Source organism: Triticum dicoccoides, chromosome 5A, assembly GCF_002162155.2.
Source record: "Triticum dicoccoides isolate Atlit2015 ecotype Zavitan chromosome 5A, WEW_v2.0, whole genome shotgun sequence".
NCBI lineage: Eukaryota > Viridiplantae > Streptophyta > Magnoliopsida > Poales > Poaceae > Triticum > Triticum dicoccoides.
The window spans coordinates 342,263,668-342,287,048 of record NC_041388.1 but is presented as its reverse complement, the minus strand read 5'-3'; the positions used below and the strand labels follow the sequence as shown (position 1 = coordinate 342,287,048).

General features: G+C 49.3%; 1 protein-coding gene and 1 non-coding gene across 2 annotated transcripts; one reads left to right on the top strand and one right to left on the bottom strand.

The window, feature by feature from the left end:
* Positions 1 to 465: 465 nt before the first annotated feature.
* On the top strand, positions 466 to 550 carry TRNAY-GUA. The gene is given in 2 exon segments: positions 466 to 502; positions 515 to 550. It is a non-coding gene; the product is annotated as a tRNA-Tyr (tRNA).
* Positions 551 to 6,449: 5,899 nt separating this feature from the next.
* LOC119297309 lies at positions 6,450 to 7,598 on the bottom strand. The gene is made up of 2 exons (XM_037575150.1): positions 7,254 to 7,598; positions 6,450 to 6,965 (listed from the first exon to the last, which is right to left on the bottom strand). The coding sequence occupies exons 1-2, from the start codon at positions 7,529 to 7,531 to the stop codon at positions 6,824 to 6,826; spliced, it is 420 nt and encodes a 139-aa protein (XP_037431047.1). The 5' UTR covers positions 7,532 to 7,598; the 3' UTR covers positions 6,450 to 6,823.
* Positions 7,599 to 23,381: the final 15,783 nt, after the last annotated feature.

Here is a 23,381-nt window from a genome sequence, read left to right as displayed (position 1 = left end):
CCAGGAATTGCTCCGCGCAAAGCTCTGTCGCGATTGGCCGGCAGCGTTTTTGTCCCTAGCTAGTCTAACGTGGACACACCCAATGAGCGACCTTGATGCACACCTTATTGTTTTGGATTACTTCTCGACCATTACTTGTTGCCGCACGCCCCTTCATGGCTAACTGAATATGGCTGCTAGGAAGAATAATGCGTTCGCTCAAGAAGTTAAGATTGATGAGCTAGAGGCAGACTCCCATATGCTGTCGGAGATAAGAGATTAAATAAAAATGGTGAATTCGTTTTAATTCCACGAGGCTCGGTAGTTTTGGGAGTGCTTTCCAGATTTGTTGGACCACATGGCCAGCGCCATGCCTATTGACCTGTTTATATCCTCGCAAAAAAAAAAAAAATCTGTTGGTACGTTCGGAACGATTCTACACCGGTCAATATATAAGTAGGGTGTGTTTGCCCTTCCAATATCAAGCCGACTTTAGCTCAGTTGGTAGAGCGGAGGACTGTAGTGTTGCAGATAAATCCTTAGGTCGCTGGTTCGAATCCGGCAAGTCGGACTTTCTTTTCTTCTGAACAAATATTTTCTTTTTTAAATCACATTGCTAAAGGTCGACTTTTTCTATCCATATATGCTTGTGGGAAGAATCTACTTGAAAAGATTCGTATACATTTTTGTGTTCATCTTCTGCTTAAGCAGTCTTCAAGAAAAATACAAACATATGCATGCATTAGAGCATTTCTAACTAACTAGTTAGAGAAGGATAAATCCGGTTTTTCTTCTCTAACCAGAAAATAACTGAACCTCAAAAAATGTTAGGGGAGTAGGAGCAAGTCCAATAGCCCCCCTAAAAACTTTTCGTAAAAGTCATTTTACAGAATGACTGTATCATTTACCAGAAGTTTTCAAACGGCCACTTCTCTCAGTCCCGTTAACATTGTCCCATATTATTTTTTCCTATTTTTAATTAAAAAAACTAGCTAATAGTTCAGGCCCGCAAGTTAGTGATAGGGCCACAGGGGCTAGGAGCGGCGCGTGCATGGCGGGCGGTGCGACAGCACGCCCGTGAAGCTTTAGGCGGTTATCCGCCCGCAAGACGGAGAACGTGATTATGCGGGATTGCATAAAAAATCGGGAACAAGTCACTTCACCTTGCCTCCCCAATCCTCGTTGGCGTGCCCCCAACCTCACCTAGACCCACTCCGACGTCGGTGCCCGCCGATAATGTTTGGGAAGAATCTACTTGAAAAGAATCTACATTGCTAAAGGTCGACTTTTTCTATCCATATATGCTTGTGGGAAGAATCTACTTGAAAAGATTCGTATACATTTTTATGTTCATCTTCTGCTTAAGCAGTGTATCATGATCAGCTAAAAAAAACGATGTTTCTGTGCGTCTTCAAGAAAAATACAAACATATGCATGCATTAGAGCATTTCTAACTAACTAGTTAGAGAAGGATAAATCCGGTTTTTCTTCTCTAACCAGAAACTAACTGAACCTCAAAAAATGTTAGAGTAGGAGCAAGTCCAATAGCCCCCCTAAAAACTTTTCGTAAAAGTCATTTTACAGAATGACTGTATCATTTACCGGAAGTTTTCAAACGGCCACTTCTCTCAGTCCCGTTAACATTGTCCCATATTATTTTTTTTCCTATTTTTAATTAAAAAAAACTAGCTAATAGCTCAGGCCCGCAAGTTAGTGATAGGGCCACAGGGGCTAGGAGCGGCGCGTGCATGGCGGGCGGTGCGGCAGCACGCCCGTGAAGCTTTAGGCGGTTATCCGCCCACAAGACGGAGAACGTGATTACGTGGGATTGCATAAAAAATCGGGTTTACGGGGCTGTTGGAGGCTTTTTTGCCCCAACTTCCCGTAAAGGATGGTTTTTTAGGATACGAGGGCTGCTGGAGTTGCTATAAAAATTTTACTCCCAACCACTCACGGTTCTTAAATTTACTTGTCCTCGTGATCACGGAGTAAAAAATCAACAAGTCACTTCTCCTTGCCTCCCCAATCCTCGTTGGCGTGCCCCCAACCTCACCTAGACCCACTCCGACGTCGGTGCCCGCCGATAATGTTTGGATCCCACCCCGGCCACTCCCCATGTGGATCGACGCCGCCACGAGCGGTCCCGAGACCGTGGCTGTGGCGGTGCTTCTTCCTCCCGCTCCCGCCTCCATGGCTTCCCCGACCTTCCACCGCCACAGAGGCAATACATGAACGTGCCACAACGAAGTTGCAGAACATGGATGGCGGAGATAACCGACCGCAATACCCACGAGAAGATATGGTCGGCTCCTTCCAGTCCGCCGCGCATGACATCATGTCGGTCCTCCTGCACGGCACCGACGCTTGCCTCAACTTCCTTGAGGGGTTGCCGTGGATGGAGCCCGTCGACCCGACGGTGGCCACCGCACGGGAGAGGAGGAAGACCGGGAGGCCCGCGAGCGCCTCGTGGCATCCCACACTATTGAGGACTACATGACGGAGCTCCGACGCCACTACTCGAAGCGCATTGAGACCGAGCGCCAGCTGTACATGCGGTACGCGGCTGGGACAAGGCCGGTCATCGGTCTCTCCAGTGACTTCGATGGCGGGTGTGACGACGACGATGGTGGCAACGGTGCATGGCAGGACCCTATGATTGGAGGGTTGGCCGAATCGGGTTGGGAGAGGTTCGAGAACGAGACAGCTACCAGGTAGTTTTAGTAAGTTCTAGTCTAAATTTTGGTTAAGTTATCTAAAATTGCACCAAAATTCATTTGAGTAAGCTTTAAGTATTACTTTGAACCAAAATTGTGTTTATGTGTCACTCAATTTTTTTAATCCCCTAATATTGGGGATAGGATAGAAACAACTAATTTTTTTAATCCACTCAATTTATAGGACTACATTTGCTCCTCTAAATTTTGAGGGATCGGTTAGAGTTGCTCTTAGAGCATCTACCGCCAGACTTCACAAATCTAGACCCTATATGTTTGCAGACTATGACCGGCCACCCTTATATTTTGGACATTGCAATCATAGTCTTCATTTCTAGATCCCAAATCCATACTAGCACATGCAATGTAAAATTCATCTACATACATTGCTAGCCTATCTAATCATCATCGTACATGCAGTCGGCCACATGGTCGGGCGAAACTCCGGCGCATCCTCCTTGTCCTCCTCCTAGGTCAAGAGCTCCTCAAACGCCATGTGCGCCTTGTGGATATAGCAACAGTTGGCATCGATCTCGAGCTTCAACTGGATGGACTTGAGGATGGCATGTTGCTTTGCCGCCTCCTTTGCTTGGGCGACCTCGAATTCCATCATCGCGTCTTCCATGGAGAGTTCAACATGCTCTGGCGTAGGATCTGCCTCGTCCTCCTCCTCATCTCTGTATGACGGCTCCATCTCCTGCATCTTTGCGTTAGGCACCTTGTATTTCTCGTCCCTCTCCTCCTCCAGAGAGTCCGAAGGCAAGCCGCTTGCCTCCATTTCTACTAGGATGCCCCCCCGGGGTGTTGCAGGGTCAACATCTTGTATTAGGTAACCATTTGGCAAACCATGGGTACTGCCAAATGGCGAGCTCAGAACTTAAAAACAGGGTGCAGACAAGGCCCCATGGCGGTGTGGTAGGGATGGGAAGGGTGGAGATGGGGCCAGCTAGGGTTGATATCATTGTCCGTCTTAAATAGCAGATTCTGTCCCCTCGGATGGCACGCCAGAGCAGTCACATGAATGCGCACATGTGAGCTTCCTCGGATCGATGGATTTCTGCGTGTTTCCTCATGGGTCCTGCTCGCCAGTTTGACGTGGCGGACGTGTCCGGGCACACGCTAGCCTCCCCATATCCGCTCTAGATATGGGCTAGGTATGGGCCGACGTTGGTCAGCCCAGACGTTTAGGGTCGGTTGGGTCGCATTTTCTTGACCGGGCCATCCACCTGGACGTATAAGGACGATTTGAGGGGTTCGGCTGTAGATGCTCTTAGATACTAGTGTAATGATAAGGCCCGATCGATTCACAAACTTGAGGTGGCGATGGCACTGTCTCTGTGCCGGTGAAGAGAGGACTCTTGATTCTTGAAGATATTATAGTTCATAAGTCACTTGGTTTTAAAGAAAATCTCTTAGACACATAATGCAAACATAGAAGCTCATCTACATGAATGTATACCCACCGCTATGAATGCATGCGGATTTACCCTATGCCAAAAACATCATCTTCTCCTATAAAATGAGCATCGTCAAAAAGTCTAAAATATATTCAGAAAAATATGAGCACCCGTTCCAAGTCCAGATGGGCTGGTTTCATCATCCATCTGAGCTATGTTCAGTTCATGATTTTACATTGATTCTCTTGGGATGAACCCTTAATCAATATATCTTCACGTAGTTTAGCATAAAACATACCATTTCTTGCAAGGACTTTCAACCGATTTGTGGAACTCATGCGGATCCCAATATTATTTTTTTAGATATATAACCCGGTGCGTGTCGTGGTACAAAACATCAGGTCTTATGATTAAAGGTCATGTGTGCTTGCTTTGCTTGTGGGTATGGAGGGAGCAACCCACGAAACTCACATGTCGTGGTTCGGAATCTCGCCGGCAAACAACACGATGATCTTTGTTTCAGACTGTTTTTCATTGACGCAACGCCTCAACCGCCCTATTTGAGATCGTTCATTTGATGGTGCAATGGTGGGGGACATGAAGCATGTGGCTCTCGACTTCAACTCTGTGATCTTCAAGCACATTCATGGGCAAATTAATATTTCTACTCATATGTTAGCTAAATCTTGTTTGAACTTTAGTTATCTTTGTGTTTTTCTTTCTACTCCGGAGTGTATCCGGAAGACTCTAATCCGCAAAAAAAAGGAAGACTATGTAATTTGTTTACTTAATTAATAAATGTCGATGTTTCTCAAACAAAACAAAAAACTGCATGGGCAACATGAAACCTTTGCGGCATTCCATATTCTCTGGGCTAAGAAAACTATGTTTGGGCCGCCATTTTGTCCGTACCGCTTACACATGCTTGTCATGGTTTTGTAACCCTGGCCAGTTTTCTCTCCTTTTTATCGGTTTTTCCCATCTTTGGTTTTTGTTCCTTTTATTATTATTATTATTATTATTATTATTATTATTATTATTATTATTACTATTATTTTCTATTCAATTTACCTCTCTTGGTTTTTATTTCTCTTTAAACTTTTATAGAAAAAAAATATTCCTAAAGCACAAATTTTCTAACGTATAAATCTTTTGCATGGACATTTTCTGAAATGATATTTTTAAAAACATGCAGGAACATTTTCTAAATGTGTGGATATTGTTTTCTAAATGTACGAACATCTTTCCTAAATACACTAAGAATTCTCTCGAAACACTTTATAACATACATGATTTTTTTAAAATAAACATAAACATGTATTTACATGATTTTTTCACATAAACATGTATTTTTTAAATAATGTATAAAACGAAAATATGACTTTTATTTTGCAGTATATATATTTTATTACCTCTCTAACTCACATTATTAAATAAAAACAATGTGTAACCATTTTTCTAGCAATTGGGAAACTGGAAGAAAAAAACAAAACAATAGGACTGATTCATATGCGCATGTGTGTGTGTGTGTGTGTGTGTGTGTGTGTGTGTGAACATTTTTAAAAATGCATGAAGATTGTCTTTAAAAGATGCGTGCACTTTGATAAACTACATGTATATATTTTGATATGATTGAAAATTTGTAAGAAACATGTAAATATTTTTTCTAAAATGCACGAACATTTTCTGAAAGCAAGTAATTTTTCTTTAAAATGTATTAAACATATTTTTAAATGTGTGACCTTTTATGAAAGATCTTCATCATGTGTTTAGAAAATGTTCGTCGTGTATTGCAAAAAATTCATCATGTATTCAAGAATTGCTCATGAAAAATATGTGTAAAAGATAAAATCAAAAAATAAACCTGAAAAAGAAAGGAAATAAAAGGAAAAATAGAATGACCAGTAATAAGAAAAAAGGACAGTGAAAACAGCGAAATATAAATCAAAAAATTGTGCAAATCCAACTAATGACCAATAAACCGAAAGAAAAGTGTACATCCGAAATAGCAGGAAATCAAATGCACAACGTTGTTTGTAATGAGAGCAACTTGTGTAAATGGGATGGCGAAGTCATTCTGCGTCTGTGTGGTTTGGCAGCTCGAAACAGAAATGGGGCCTTTCCCCTTGCTTGCCGCTCGAAATCACTCCATTGGATCCAACACCTGTTCTCCAAGCTTGTCCTTGCACGCGTTAGCAGCCCATTGAGCTCTTCTAAAAAAGCAGTCCCTTAATTGAGCTCTCCCTAGCCCATCAAGATTTCTGTGAGTCAATCGAGCGATGCATTTATTATAACTATGAAGGTGTTCATTTGTATCGCAGCATGGCAAGCTCGGATTGTTCCCCTTTTGGCAAGGCCAGTGCTAGGCGCCGGCGCACCGGCCCAACTTTCGGCCGGTCGCCTAGCACCCGACCGATTTAATTAGATTAGAGTACTGTCAGCCGTTAGATACGTCACCTGTCATCGTCCACGCGCTGGTCTTCAGAAGTTCAGGTACCCCCGACAAAAGAGGATCGCGGACCAGATGCAGCCCGCACGCATCAACTATTGCGCCGGCTGCAAGTGTCTCCGTCTTCCAGCATCGCCGGCCACCATATCCGCCGTCGCAACCCTCCGGCAGTCCCGTTCACATCAGCTCTCCATCCCCGCTGGTAGAGATTTCCTACTCGCAGCAAAAAACAAGTCGCTAGTAGCAGCTTTTCCGTCGTCGCCGTTGCAGCCATGGTAGCGCTGTCATCGCCGGCCACACATGCCACCGCGCTCGCCTCGGCTGCCTCCGCTCGCCATGACTGCCACCACAAAAACCTCGAGTACTTGGTTGAAGCAAAATGATTTGGCGGTTCCAGCAAATCTTAGTAGTGGTTCCAGCAAAAATCTAAAAGGAACAAAAGACTTTGATAAAGGTTGAAGCAAAAGCATTTACTGGTTCCAGCAAAAAATGACATCGGTTCCAGCAAAAATCAACCTCGGCAGGGAGAACTCCAGTGATTGATTGTAGCAAAAAAAGTTGCTAGTTCCAGCAAAAATATACACTATTTCCAGCAAAATAACTCAGGAAGGAGACTCTCATTTGTTCGATTGTAGCAAACAAAAGAATGATTGTAGCAAAAAGAACAGCTAGTTCCAGCAAAAATATACAATGGTTCCAGCAAAAAAAGGTCACCTCACAGCCCACCCGTCCGTCTCCACGACGTGAAGACTTTCTCCGGTTGAGGCAGCGGAGGGCAACGGTTCCAGCTCTAGGATGTCCGGTTGCAGCAAAACGGGGCGCCCGTTCAAGCTCGCCACCATCTGGCTCCAGCACCGACGGCCCCCGCGAGTTGCAGCTCCGCCACCAGTGGTTGAAGCTCCGGTAGCAGCTGGCTGTAGCTTGCCCATCAGCGCGGCACCATCAGATGCGGGAAGGAGTAGCAGTGCAGCAGCTTGAAAGGAGAAGGCCATGGAGCCGAGTTATGCGGCGAGGTGGAAGAGAGAGGACAGAGCGTGGGAACACCAGAGTTGTGTGGCCAGGAATGAGCGGTGAAGAGATAAGGATGGGAAAAGAGAAAGGAAAGAAGCTTTCGGTCGAACGAGAGGGCACGTGGGCCACATGTTCGCTTTCGATCAAACTAAGCGTACGCGACCGGCCGAGCGTTCCGCCGGCGCACCGCAGGGAAACATTTCCCTTTTGGCAATAGCTGGATTCCTGGAGACATTCCCGTGTTGAGTGCAACATGGCGAAATGCATATGGGTCCTTGTGGATGAGGACATGGTAGGGCACTTAGTCACATGCTAGTTTCACCAGGGTAGTGGTAACCCCACACACCTTCTTCACTAAATCTTTATACCGCGTGATCTTGCCGACCTCGGGACCCAATGAGCTTACGGTGCTATGGGAGATCAAGCTACCACTTAAGATACGTATCTTCTTGTGGCAATGGGTGCGTGGCCGCCTGCCCTCGGGCATGGAGGTCCAGAAGCGTAATGGCCCAGGTGATGGCCTTTATCCCTTATGTGGCGTACCAGAAGACTCCAACCATATCTTCTTTCGGTGCCCGACGGCACATTTCCTATGGAGCTGCTTCCGGGAGGTTGTTTGTGTGGGGGGACATGGTGTCATGATAATCTCCCAGACTTGTTTAGGAAGATCCTTGACTCCCCCCTATTAGTAGGCCTTCCCTTTGGGTGGCAATGGGTACCCTGGCGTGGATCCTTTGGAATTGTCGCAATAAATTGGTGATAGAGCACATGATCCCTTGCCGTGTGACTGACTCCATCTTCAAATTGTGTGGATTTCTACAGCTTTGGAGACCGCTTAGCAAGTGGCACGATTGTGGCTTCATCGACTCCATCATCGCAGGTCTTCGTTCCTCTGCTGCCACGATGTCCCCGCCATCACCACTACCACCACCACCAGGACCTGATTAGAGTTGATTTTATCATGCTTTTGGAGCTAGTTTGGCTGTGCCCCCAGCCGGACCTTGTTTATTTGATGTTTCTCGTCTGAACTTGTACTCTTATGTTGTTGGATACTTGGCGGTATGCTTTATAATATAAAGCGGGGGAAAACCCTTTTTCATAATATGGACAGTGAGGAGAAAACGATTCACAAGCATATTTTCAGCTTCGTTTATCTAAACACGCGTTTGTGTCTCGATATATCTCAAAACTTCATGAGTTGGGCAAGGTGCATGCCTGACTATCTAATGAACCTCCAATAATGGCTTCTAGGGTACAGTTGAAGTGGATACCCCATCCTCCAAGCTACCCGAAAATCAATTTTGATGGAGAAATTTCCATAAATGGCAATCATAGATATGTTCTTATTTCTGCTGCGATAATTAGATGGGAGCAACGATCATTGTCCTTTTGAGAATAATTTATCCTATAACACCTGAAGCTCTCATGTGACGGGAAGCACTTGCATCAGCCAAAGATTTAGCTTTACATCATCTGCACATCTCTTCATACGGCATGATCACGGTCGATGTCATTCAAGCAAACTCTAGAGGCCATCATGGTCCAGTTATGAAGGAAATAAACCAAGCGAAGGGAAGTTTTGAAAGTGTGACACCCCCGATTCAATCGTACACTAATCATACACGTAAACGTGTACGATCAAGATAAGAGACTCACGGGAAGATATCACAACACAACTCTAAACACAAATAAGTTATACAAGCATTATATTACAAGCCAGGGGCCTCGAGGGCTCGAATACAAGTGCTCGATCGTAAATGAGTCAGCGGAAGCAACAATATCTGAGTACATACATAAGGTTAAATAAGTTGCCATAAGATGGCTAGCACAAACTAGAATACAGATCGAAAGAGGCGCTGGCCTCCTGCCTGGGATCCTCCTAACTATTCCTGGTCGTCGGCGGCCTGCACGTAGTAGTAAGCACCCACGATGTAGTATGGGCCGTCAAAGGGGGCGGCTGGCTCCGGGGCTCCAGCATCTGGTTGCAGCATCTAAGAAGAAAGGAAAAGGGGGAGCAAAACAACCGTGAGTACTCATCCAAAGTACTTGCAAGCAAGGATCTACACTACACATGCAATGGTATCAATGAAATGGGTAGTATTTGTGGACTGAACTACAGAATGCCAGAATAAGAGGGGGATAGCTAGTCATATCAAAGACTACGCTTCTGGCAACCTCCATCTTGAAGCTTGTAGAAGAGAGTAGCTGGTAAGTTCACCAAGTAACAACGTATAGCATAATCCTACCCGGTGATCCTCTTCTCGTCGCCCTGTGAGAGAGCGATCACCGGGTTGTCTCTAGAACATGTCAGAGGTGTGTTTTATTAAGTATCCAGTTCTAGTTGTCATAAGGTTAGAATACAACTCTGGGTCGTCCTTTTACCGAGGACATGGCTATTCGAATAGATAAACTTCCCTGCAGGGGTGCACCACATTACCCAACACACTGGATCCCTCTGGCCGGGCACACTTTCCTAGGTCATGTCCGGCCTCGGAAGATCAACACATTGCAGCCCTATCTAGGCTCAACAGATAGGTCAGCACGCCGGTCTAAATCCTAAGCACGCAGGGTCTGGGCCCATCGCCCATTGCACTCCTGCATGTTGCATGGGCGGCTAGAAGCAGACCTAGCCTCCCTAATACAAGAGCAGGCATTCCAGTCCAATCTGGCGCGCGCCGCTCAACCGCTGACGTCAAGAAGGCTTCGACTGATACCACGACGTCGAGTGCCCATAACTGTTCCCGCGTAGTTGGTTAGTGCGTATAGGCCAGTGGCCAGACTCAGATCAAATATTCAGATCTCGTTAAGCGTGTTATTTTGAAGTAACCGCGGATGACGACCAGGACCAGACCCACATGTCTCCTAAATGGTCACAACCTGCCATATCACTCCGCCACAAAGTAACACTCAGGGGGCCATCGGAAACCCAAGCCCACCACTACGTGGATGGAACCACCTGTCCCTTCAGCCTCACATCCGAACAGTATCATAAGTTGATGTAGAAGTATAGTAGTATATAGTATATATCTGTGATCACCTACCAAAGTGATCATAGCCCAGTATATAGCATGGCAGACAGACAAGATGTAGGGCCACTGATGAAGTACTAGCAACCTATTCTAAGCATTAGGATAGCAGGTAAAGGTATCACTACTGCAGGATGCTGCTAACGCGACACTACGATCAGAGACCCTTCGACGAAACTGTGTGCAATGCAATTGTAAGGATCGAAATAACAACTAACAATTTTTAACTTTCTTTACCAATTTAAACTTTGCATCAAAGTAGGTTGTCTAGATATGCAACTAGTTGAGCAACCTATATGATGCAACAACAACAAGTACACAAGCAAGCAAGAGATGCAACAGAAAGTAAACTTGCACAAGTAGAGGTACGAGATAACCAAAAGTGGAGTCGGTGAAGACGAGGATGTGTTACCGAAGTTCCTTCCTTTTGAAAGGAAGTACATCTCCATTGGAGCGGTGTGGAGGCACAATGCTCCACAAGAAGCCACTAGGGCCACCGTATTCTCCTCACGCCCTCACACAATGCGAGATGCCGTGATTCCACTGTTGGTGCCCTTGAAGGCGGCGACCGGACCTTTACAAACAAGGTTGGGGCAATCTCCACAACTTAATTGGAGGCTCCCAACAACACCATGAAGCTTCACCACAATGGAATATGGCTCCGCTGTGACCTCAACGGTCTAGGGTGCTCAAACACCCAAGAGTAACAAGATCCGCAAGGGATTAGTGGGGGGAATCACATTTCTCTTGGTGGAAGAGTAGATCGGGGCCTTCTCACCCAATCCCTAGAAAATCAACGAGTTTGATTGGCTAGGGAGAGAGATCGGGCGAAAATGGAGCTTAGAGCAACAATGGAGCTTCAAGCAACAATGGAGCTTGGGGATGGAAGAGGTGGTCAACTCGGAGAATAAGACTCCCCTTATATAGTGGAAGAACAAATCCAACCGTTATCCACTAACTCAGCCTGCAACGAGCAGTAGTACCGCACCAGAGACGTGGTACTACCGCCAGGGCCCGCGGTACTACCGCATGGCACTGCGGTACTACCGCTGGCGCAGCAGTAGCTAAACCAGCCCTGATGCATTGAAGCAGAGGGCGGTAGAACCGCTGGCGCGATACTACCGCTCCCCCTTGCGGTACTACCGCAGGGCCGGGATAGTCTAGATTGGGAAGGCACGGACATATAAAAATACATCCGTGGCAACTTCCACTGAGTTTTGATCTATGCAAAAATCCGACACGGTACTACTGCAAGCCAGGAGCAGTACTACCGCATAGGGCGCGGATGTAAAAAATTACATACGCCCCTACCTCCGCTCGTGTTGCTGAGCCTAGCCTGAGGCCACGGTACTACCGCGTCTGAGAAGCGGTACTACCGTGAGCACCTACGGTACTACCGCACCCAAGGATGGTACTACCGCAGGGGCCTGCGGTACTACCGCTCTGAGGAGCAGTACTACCGCATGCCCTAGTTCAGCAACACTAGAAGTCCTTCCTTTTGCAGAGATACGGAGAAATGGAGGATGCTCCAAAGAGCCAAAGGAAAGGTGGTGCAAAAGAAACACACGTGTACGTGTTGATTCCACCCAAACCTTTCCAATGTGGACCCACTCTTAATAGTACGGCTTTCCTACGACTCAAATCCACCGAAAAGAAACATAGTGAAACGCCGTCTTCAATAGTCTTCGAGGGGCACTGAGGGAGTCTTGGATTAGGGGGTGTTCGGATAGCAGGTATACCTTCAGCCGGACTCCTAGACTATGAAGATACAAAATTGAAGACTCCGTCCCGTGTCTGGAAGGGACTTTCCTTGGCGTGGAAGGCAAGCTTGGCGATACGGATATGCAGATCTCCTACCATGTTAACCGACTTTGTGTAACCCTAACCCTCTCCGGTGTCTATATAAACCGGAGGGTTTTAGTCCGTAGGACAACATACACTACAACAATCATACCATAGGCTAGCTTCTAGGGTTTAGCCTCCTCGATCTCGTGGTAGATATACTCTTGTACTACCCATATCATCAATATTAATCAAGCAGGACGTAGGGTTTTACCTCCATCGAGAGGGCCCGAACCTAGGTAAAACTTCGTGTCCCTTGCCTCCTATTACCATCCGGCCTAGACGCACAGTTCGGGACCCCCTACCCGAGATCCGCCGGTTTTGACACCGACATTGGTGCTTTCATTAAGAGTTCCTCTGTGTCGTCGCCGTCAGGCTCGATGGCTCCTACGATCATCAATAGAGATGCAGTCCAGGGTGAGACCTTCCTCCCCGGACAGATCTTCGTCTTCGGCGGCTTCGCACTGCGGGCCAATTCGCTTGGCCGTCTGGAGCAGATCGAAAGCTACGCCCCTGGCCGTCAGGTCAGATTTGGAAGTTTAAACTACACGGCTGACATCCGCGGGGACTTGATCTTCGACGGACTCGAGCCACTGCCGAGCGCGCCGCACTGTCACGACGAGCATGATCTAGCTCTGCCGCCGAACAGTGCCCTGGAGGCCGCACCCGCATTGGCTCCTACCCTTAATTCGGAGCCAACTGCGTTGATCGAGGATGGGCGGTTGGATGCCACCTCGGGGGCTACGACCCCAACGGCGATTGAGCCGAACACTAGCCCTGTACTCTGTGAGACTCGTGACTCCAAGGAGCCGGACTCCTCTCCGGACTCCGAACCCTCCGCGCCCCGGCCGATCGAATCCGATTGGGCACCGATCATGGAGTTCACTGCCGCGGACATCTTTCAGCACTCTCCTTTCGGCGATATCCTGAAGTCACTGAAGTCTCTCTCTTTATCAGGAGAGCCCTGGCCGGACTACGGTTAGCAAGGTTGGGGTACGGATGATGAAGAAATTCAAAGCCCACCCACCACCCACTTTGTAGCCACTGTCGACGACTTAACCGACATGCTCTACTTCGACTCCGAAGACATCGACGGTATGGACGCCGATGAAGGAGGTGATGAAGAACCAGCGCCTACTAGGCCCTGGAAAGCCACCTCGTCATATGACATATACATGGTGGACACCCCAAAAGAGGGAGATGGCGATGGAACAGCGGAGGATGACCCCTCCAAGAAACAGCCTAAGCGCTGGCGTCAGCGGCGCCGCTCAAAATCCCGCCAAAACAAATACGGTGATTCCAGCACGGGAGATAATAATACTCTGGAAAGCGCCGAAGAAAACCCCCTCCAGCAAGATTTAGCACAGGAGGATGGAGAAACCAGCCCTCATGAGAGAGTGGCAGACAGAGAGGTCGAGGACAATAATTATATGCCTCCCTCCAAAGACGAGGCAAGCCTCGACGACGACGAATTCGTTGTGCCAGAGGATCCCATCGAGCAAGAGCGTTTTCAACGCAGGCTTATGGCCACGGCAAGAAGCCTCAAGAAAAACAGCAACAACTTAGAGCTGATCAAGATTTGCTAGTCGACAGATGGACGGAAGTCCTTGCGGCCGAAGAGCATAAACTCGAACGGCCCTCCAAGAGCTACCCAAAGCGCAGGTTGCTACCCTGATTAGAGGAGGAAGCACTTGATGCGACCGACCGGCCACCTCGTGGCCGTGACAGAGAGGCCTCTCGGCCCTCCACTCAAGCCGCACCCCGTACCAAGGCACTGGAATATGCGCCGGACTTACAAGACATGTTGGAGGACAAGGCAAGGCAAACAAGATCGATCTACGGATCGCGTGGGCGCCCCACGGCTCGATACGGTAACCGTCATGCTGGCCACAAATTTGGCAGGGCCGAACACAGTAGACAAGGCTCATTGGAGCTACGTCATGATATAGCCCAGTACAGAGGCGCCGCACACCCACTATGCTTTACAGACGAAATAATGTATCATCAAATCCCCGAGGGTTTCAAACCCGTAAACATCGAATTATATGATGGCACAACAGATCCTGCGGTATGGATCGAGGATTATCTCCTTCATATCCACATGGCCCGCGGCGATGATTTCCACGCCATCAAATACCTCCCACTCAAGCTTAAAGGACCAGCTCGACATTGGCTTAACAGCTTGCCAACAGGATCAATCAGTTGTTGGAGGACCTGGAAGCCGCATTCCTCGACAATTTCCAGGGCACTTATGTGCGACCCCCAGACGCCGATGACCTAAGTCACGTAATTCAGCAGCCAGAGGAATCGGACAGGCAATTCTGGACACGGTTCCTAACAAAGAAAAATCAAATAGTCGACTGTCCGGACGCTGAGGCCCTAGCAGCCTTCAAGCACAATATCCGTGACGAGTGGCTAGCCCGACACCTTGGACAGGAAAAGCCGAAATCTATGGCAGCACTCCCGACACTCATGACCCACTTTTGCGCGGGAGAAGACATCTGGCTTGCTCGTAGCAACAATATGACCAAGAACCCTGGTAATTCGGACATCAGGGACAGTAGTGGCAGGTCGCGTCGCAACAAGCAGAAGCGCCGCATTAACAGCGACAATGCTGAGGATACGGTAGTTAATGCTGGATTCAGAGGCTCTAAATCCGGTCAGCGGAAAAAGCCATTCAAAAGGAATCCTAGGGGCCCGTCCAGTTTGGACCGAATACTCGACCGCTTGTGCCAGATACATGGCACCCCCGAAAAGCCGGCCAATCACACCAATAGGGATTGTTGGGTGTTCAAGCAGGCAGGCAAGTTAAACGCCGAAAATGAAGACAAGGGGCTGCATAGCGATGACGACGAGGAGCCCCGGCCGCCGAACAACAGTGGACAGAAGGGTTTTCCCCCACAACTGCGGACGGTGAACATGATATACGCAACCCACGTCCCCAAAAGGGAGCGAAAGTGCACGTTAAGGGACGTATACGCGGTAGAGCCAGTCGCCCCAAAGTTTAACCCATGGTCCTCCTGCCCGATCACCTTTGATCGAAGGGACCATCCCACTAGCATCCATCATGGCGGATTCGCCGCATTGGTTCTAACCCAATTATTGATGGATTTCATCTCACTAGAGTCCTTATGGACGACGGCAGCAGCCTGAACCTGCTTTACCAGGATACAGTGCGGAAAATGGGCATAGATCCCTCGAGGATTAAGCCCACCAAAACGACCTTTAAAGGCGTAATACCAGGTGTAGAGGCCAACTGTACAGGCTCAGTCACACTTGAAGTGGTCTTCGGATCTCCGGATAATTTCCGAAGCGAGGAGTTAATCTTCGACATAGTCCCGTTTCGCAGTGGTTATCACGCACTGCTCGGGCGAACCGCATTCGCTAAGTTCAATGCGGTACCGCACTACGCATACCTTAAGCTCAAGATGCCAGGCCCTCGAGGAGTAATTACCCGTTAATGGAAACACCGGACGCTCCCTCTGAACGGAGGAGCACACAGCGGCCCTTGCAGCGGAAGTACAAAGCAGCCTCTCCAGGCAGTTCTCCAGTCCGACCACTAAACGACCGGACACCGTCAAGCGCGCCCGGAGTAACCTACAACAAGACCGCCTGGCACGATCTGAGCAGGCGTAGCAATGCAGCCCCAACCCCAACCCTCGCAAAAAGGCGACGCCAGTACTTCGCGTACATAACTACGCTCTAGAGATACCATGGGTACAGGGGGAGGGGCACCATCACGGCACGCCCAAAACACGGCTTAAACCGTACCAGGGGATGCCGATTTTTTATTTTTCTCTTACTTTCAGGACTCCATCCTTCGGAAGGCCTGTTCGGCAGTTCAATTGCCGCACAAACGATGCAAGAACCAGGGAAGCAGACAAGCCACGCCGCATTACGGAACTCCCAGGTGGTCTCTATCATGAGCAGTATACCTGTTCCGCATACTATTCTGCAGCTTGCCCCTGGAACGGACATGTTAACTAGTCCAACCTTCCACTTATCGCATTATTTGTATCGTTCTGCTTTGATCGCAGCCCTTTTTAATAAACAATGCATAGCTTTCGTCTATTTTTGCATTACCTTTTTTCTTTATATATGTTCCTTAATGACATGTTGCACCCGTACATGTTGGTACGGCCAAAATACGCCAGGGGCTTTAGTACCCCTCAATATGGTGTGAGAAGTCCGAACACTTTAACAAGTTCGGCACCCCGAACTTATAGCATTATATGCATCGGCTCTGAATCATGTCTTGGGTTAATAGTTGGGTTTGCCCGGCTCCTATGTTTTGGTGCCTTACGTTCCGCTATATCGACTAAGGTAGCACTAGGAGAACCACTGCGATTGTGCCCCAGTTGAGCTGGGTCGAGCACCTCAGTGGAGAAAGCTAAAACTGACTGTCATGATGAAGCGAGAGCTGGTCACTGTTCGAGAGGTTTTTCAAGTCCTTAAAGACTTATTCCGCTTAGGGTGAGGAGCCGGCTCTGTCCGGCCAAGGCGTGGATAGCGCCCCGAACTCGGTCTTCCGAATACCAGGGGCTTCGCCGAAATTTAAAATTATAGAATTCTATGGCTAAGCGAGAGTGTTCACGCATTATAGTCTGATTGCCTTGTTCGTTGGGCTGAGCGCCTCCCTCGAAGGACCCAAACATGGGAAAAAGAGCGCTCAGGTTTATCCCCGAACACCCCAGCACTAGCGGCACGGGGGCAGAAGCCGACGACTCGCCATCTCTTAGAATTGATAAACAGCCGCATAGAAGGTAACATTTTAAATTCCAACAGCATTGCTTAGCGCATATAAACAAGTTTTCAGCGCACAGGACAAAACGAGCAAGTTTCACTCAAAAATTACATCCCTAGAACATTCATCCGCCACAAGGCAGGCACCCTTCAGAACATCCTTATAGTAATTCTCGGGCTTGTGATGCTCTTTCCCCGGCGGTGGCCCGTCCTTCACAAGCTTCTCAGCATCCAGCTTGCCCCAGTGCACCTTAGCACGGGCAAGGGCCCTACGGGCACCTTCAATGCAGACGGAGCGCTTGATGACTTTGAGCCTTGGGCAGGCCTCCACCAGCCGCCGCACCAGCCTGAAATAGCTCCCAGGCAGAGCCCCTCCAGGCCACATCCGAACAATGAGGCCCTTCATGGCCTGTTCGGCCGCCTTATGGAGCTCGACCAGTTGCTTCAGCTGGTCGCTCAGGGGCACGGGGTGTCCGGCCTCAGCGTACTGAGACCAGAACACCTTCTCTGTCGAGCTGCCCTCCTCGGCTCGATAGAATGCGGCGGCATCGGACACACTCCGGGGAAGATCTGCGAACGCTCCTGGAGAGCTCCGGATTCGGGTAAGTAACAAGTAACTCACGTTTATGTGTTTTCTTTGCACAAAGAATGCCTTACCCGCCGCTATCTTCTTCACCTCATCCAACTCCTGGAGGGTCTTCTGGGATTCGGCCTTGGCAGACTTGGCATTTTCAATAGCCACCGCGCGCTCGGACGCTCGCATCTTTGAGTCAAGCTCCAAACTCTCATGTTTTTCCATGAGAGCCTGGAGCTCTTGCCGCACCTTGCCAACCTCCGCCTCATACTTCTCCCGCTCGGTGCGCTCCGAGGCCGCCCTCTTCTCGGCCTCGACCAGCGCTTGCTTAAGGGTCGCCACTTCAGACGTGACCCCTACAATAGCCATGATAATCCTGTCATTCTTTGCAATTGCACCTTTTTATATATATTTAAAAACAAGGTATTTCTTACCTTCATTGTCCCCGAGCTGCTTCTTGGCACGCCCGAGCTCTTGCTCGGACCGCTCGAGGTTCTGCTTTAGCATGTCCACTTCCGCAGTCAGTGCGGCGGACGCAAGCAGAGAAGCCTGCATATGCATATTGACTCATTTTTGTTAGACTCCTGCGAATTTTATTTGATCCTCTATTCGGCTTTTCTTCCCGAACGCCAAATAGAGCATCAGGGGCTACTGTCTATGCGGTAATATTATTTACACATTCTTTACTTACCTCAAAGCCTGTTAAAAGGCTAGTACAAGCTTCAGTCAGTCCACTCTTGGCGGACTGAACCTTCTGGACCACCGCACTCATAATAGTGCGGTGCTCCTCGTCGATGGAGGCGCCTTGGAGCGCCTCCAACATATTGTCCGGCGCCTCCGGTTGGAAGGGGCCCACCGGCACGGTGGACTTGCTCCTCTTGGAAGGAGGTCCCCCGCCGGACTCTGGAACCTTTGAAGGTTCCGGAGCGGTGTCCGGCCTAGAGCCGGACTTGGAGCCCTGGGGGGTTTCATCCCCTTTACTCCTGGAGTCCGGGAGGTCACCTTGCGGCGCCTCCAGGACCACCTCCTCCCGGCTTGGAACCTGTTGGGACAACACTTCGGTGTCGTCCGTAGGGCGGGGGGAGGAAGCCGTCGGAAGCGAGTTCACATCCGACGAGTCCAGTGAGCCTCTCGACGACGCGTCGAGCCGGTCTTTGGGTGGGCTGCATAAACATATTCGACGTAAGGGAAAGCTGTGTAATAAACAAATACTATGAATTACTCTGGTATCCGGATACTTACGATTTTGCCAAGGGCTTGGCCCTGGTTTGCCACTCCTCTCCGCTGTCGTCGGCGTTGGTGGAGCAGTCCGGAGGAAGGGTTTTCCCCTTCTTGGACCCTCCGGCCTCCCCAGAGAGGGCGGCCTTCCTTTTCTTCTCTCCTCCCGCTGGAGGGGTAGAGGTCTCTTCTTCTTCCTCCTCGTCTTCACGGGAGGAATGCGCCTCGGAACCATCGGATGATGGATCCGACACCTCCTGGCGCCGGGCACGCTTTCGAGTCCCCGTGGCCTTTTTCGCGGCCTTCTTCTCCGGCACCACATAGGGTGCCGGAACTAGCAGCTTCGCCAAGCGGGCGTCCGCTGGGCCTTCGGGCAAAGGAGCCGGACAGTTGATCTATCCGGATGTCACCTGCCAATCCTCTCAAAGGTAAGGGAGCTTAGATCCCGCATGGAGTCAGACTATGAAAAACTGATACCCTATAAAAGGAAAAAACAGCTTACCGCGAGAGCGTGACGCTGTGCACTGAATCCGCGATCCTCGGTAGCGGATGCGGGAGCCTCGGCGCCCTTGAAAAGCACCTTCCAGGCATCTTCGTGCGTCGTGTTGAAGAGCCTTCTCAGAGTTTGGTGCCGCGCCGGGTCGAACTCCCACAGGTTGAAAGCCCGTTGTTGACATGGGAGGATCAAGCGGATGAGCATAACCTGGACTATGTTGACAAGTTTGAGCTTCTTGTACACGAGGGTTTGGACGCATGTTTGGAGTCCGGTCAGCTCTCCCTTCTTACCCCACGACAGGCCCGTCTCCTTCCAGGAGGTGAGCCGTGTAGGGGGTCCGGATCGAAACTCAGGGGGTGCGACCCATTCGGCGTCACGCGGCTCGGTGATGTAAAACCACCCCGATTGCCACCCCTTCAGGGTCTCCACAAAGGAGCCCTCGAGCCATAGGACGTTGTCCATCTTGCCCACCATGGCGCCTCCGCACTCCGCCTGGTTTCCGCGCACCACCTTCGGCTTGACGTTGAAAGTCTTGAGCCATAGGCCGAAATGGGGGCGGATGCGGAGGAAGGCCTCACACACGACGATAAACACCGAGATGTTGAGGACGAAGTTCGGGGCCAGATCGTGGAAATCCAGGCCGTAGTAGAACATGAGCCCCCAGACAAATGGGTGGAGAGGGAAGCCCAGTCCGCAGAGGAAATGGGGGAGGAACACCACCCTCTCATGGGGCCTAGGGGTGGGGATGAGCTGCCCCTTTTCGGGAAGCCGGTACGCGATGTCGTTAGACAGGTATCCGGACTTCCTCAGCTTTTTGATGTGTCCCTCCGTGACGGAGGGGACCATCCACTTGCCTCCCGCTCCGGATATGGCTGGAGAAGGTTGAGGTGGGGAGTGCGGACTTGGGCGTTGGAGCTCGAGTGCGCAAGAATGGATAGGCGAAGGAGGAAGAAGGCATAGGTGAAAAGGTGGATCCTTATCCCCTTATATGGGTGGACGCAACTACATGTCCCCACCAGCCTAGTAAAACTCGCTTATCTCCAAGCCCTGTAATCAATGGCGCGGTTGGGTTACCCACGCCCGTATTGATGAGAATCCCGGGATAAGGGGACACAATCTCTGCTTTAACAAGACGTGCCAAGGAAACCGCCTCGCATGACACACTGAGGTGGGATAATGAAACGACTTGGATAAAGGCTTGGCCGTGGTGTGTCACGCTACGGAATACGTCAACAGATTAGATTTGTGTATATATTATTCTCTCTATGGCAATATGAGAAAACTTATTTTGCGAAGCCGGACACTATCTTTGTGTTCAAGATCTTCTATGAAGTACTTGGAGGAGGAACCCGCCTTGCAATGCCGAAGACAATCTGCCCGCCGGACTCGTCGTCATTGAAGCCTGGTTCAGGGGCTACTGAGGTATAGCCGGACTATACCTTCAGTCGGACTCCTGGACTATGAAGATACAAGATTGAAGACTTCGTCCCGTGTCCGGAAGGGACTTTCCTTGGCGTGGAAGGCAAGCTTGGCGATACGGATATGCAGATCTCCTACCATTGTAACCGACTTTGTGTAACCCTAACCCTCTCCGGTGTCTATATAAACCGGAGGGTTTTAGTCCGTAGGACAACATACACTACAACAATCATACCATAGGCTAGCTTCTAGGGTTTAGCCTCCTCGATCTCGTTGTAGATCTACTCTTGTACTACCCATATCATCAATATTAATCAAGTAGGACGTAGGGTTTTACCTCCATCGAGAGGGCCCGAACCTGGGTAAAACTTCGTGTCCCTTGCCTCCTGTTACCATCTGGTCTAGACGCACAGTTCGGGACCCCCTACCCGAGATCCGCTGGTTTTGACACCGATAGGCACCAAATCGTCTTGTGCCTAGACATGATATATCTAAAATGCTCAGTGCACACGATTAGTCTGCAAAAGCACTGTCATCAATCACCAAAACTACTAAGGGATAAATATGCCCTTACAATCTCCCCCTTTTGGTGGATTCATGACAATATGGGATTTGCACATAGGGATATAAAATAAAGCATAGGAAAACCCAACATCTAGAAAATATAGACGGGCTCCCCCTAGATGTGTGCACTCTGGAGATGTGCTTTGGACTCCACGGCACACATACTAGGATCAACACTCCCTCTATATTTTATAGACGAGGCAAGATACTACATATGAGCATAAGTTAACTGGCACAAGATAGCATAAGCTCACGGGCTACTAAGCATGAAAGACAATAAGATACGCTAGAGTGCATATGTCTTACACCATATGATAAGGGAAAATGACTTATTAAAAACCAAACCGAAGCAAACGAGGTCCAACAGAACGAAAGCAAACACGACACACGACACGCAAATCCCTACACTCTCCCCCCCCTTTGGCATCGAGACACCAAAAAGGCGGAGAGGACACCTACGACACAGGTGGTAGCCCCAGCTGAAGTGATCACTTGTCGCGCTCCTCGTCGAACTCGATAGCGGGGATGGGCTCCTCCTTAGATCCAGTCCACTGATAGCCCTACTTCGCCATCCATTCTTCCTATGGAGTGATGTTCTTTTCGAACCCACTGGATATCTCCTTGCCAAACATCCTCAAGATCCTCTTGTCGCGACGGCGACTCTCCTTCTGAGCAACATGAGACCTGTACTGTCCCTTGGCCTGCATGCAGAACAGAGCCGTCATCTTGTTCTTCGGCTTCTTAGCCCAAGAAGGCTCAGAAGATGAAGGCGAGTAGATGGCAAAGTTGTCCGCATCTGCTTCCTCCTCCTCAATCTCATCCTCATCCACATCCATTTGAGCAGCCTCTGCCTCAGCACGGGTAGTGGTATTATCCCACTGAGGCTTGATGCGGAGCTTGATGGGCTCGTGACGGATCCAGTCGGGGGCCTGAAACTCATCATGGGGATAGAGCTTCTCCCAAGTCTTCGAGATCAAGTGAAACAGGTAAGGACCATAGATGGGTACCTTATGGTTGAACACGGCAAACCGTAACTCACACCACATGATATATGAGACATCAAGTGGTTGCGTCTGAGCATGACGCGCCTCCTCATAGATGAGCATCATATCCACGAGATAGGCATGTATCTTATCCTTGTCACCAATGCGTGGAAAGAGGGAGTTGCGGAAGATCCGATGCATGATGTCAAGGAATGGGTTCAGCACCCACGCCTTCTTGCCACTGGGAAGCTTCTTCTCAACATAGTACTGTTGAAGCTTGTTCTTGCTGGTAGACTCGGGGTTGGCATGAGGGCGAACACCAACGAGCGTGTTGAGCCCCTCACCACGAACCTGTAGCAGATCCATAAACTCCTTCCACTTAGCGGTCATCTGTTGTCCATTGGTCATCCATGTCATGGTCTGTTCCTCATCAGTATGGAAGTGGACCGAAGCAAAGAACTAGGCCACAATATCAGGGTCAAAGTCCAAGTGGGAAGTGATCAAGTCCTCAATGCCAAACTACTCCACCAGGTCCAAAGCCTCACCAAAATATGCCCGATGTTTATCCTAGCTCATATGAACCATATCAATCCAGTGCACGTCCACGTAGAGGTTCTGCTTGGCCTTGAGCACATCCAGAAAGATAATGTTCTGCTGCTTGGTCCAGAACAAACCATTCCCTCTGAAGTTTGCACGGGGATTCACATAGGGGTTATTCTTCCTTCGAGTGACAAACTCAGCTAGTGGCATCTCATCCATGCCCATTGTTGGCTCCTTGGTCTTGATTGCGGTTGACTTGGTTCTGCGTTGGGGGGCATTGGAGCCCTATGGAGCCTCATCTTGGTTACGCAGGCGCTTTGAGCCCGTGTCGCGGACGGGATTCGACCGATGGACATTGGAACCAGAGCCACCACCTATGACACACAACACAAGAACATGCAAGCGAAGCGAGACGGGTCAATGCAA

Excerpts from the sequence above, each read along its gene's own strand:
- LOC119297309 (XM_037575150.1), bottom strand. The coding sequence starts at position 7,531 with ATGGCCTTCTCCTTTCAAGCTGCTGCACTGCTACTCCTTCCCGCATCT. Across the intron at positions 6,966-7,253 it reads ACGGACGGGTGGGCTGTGAG|ATTTTTGCTGGAACCACTAC; the intron begins GTGACCTTTTTT and ends TGTTCCTTTTAG.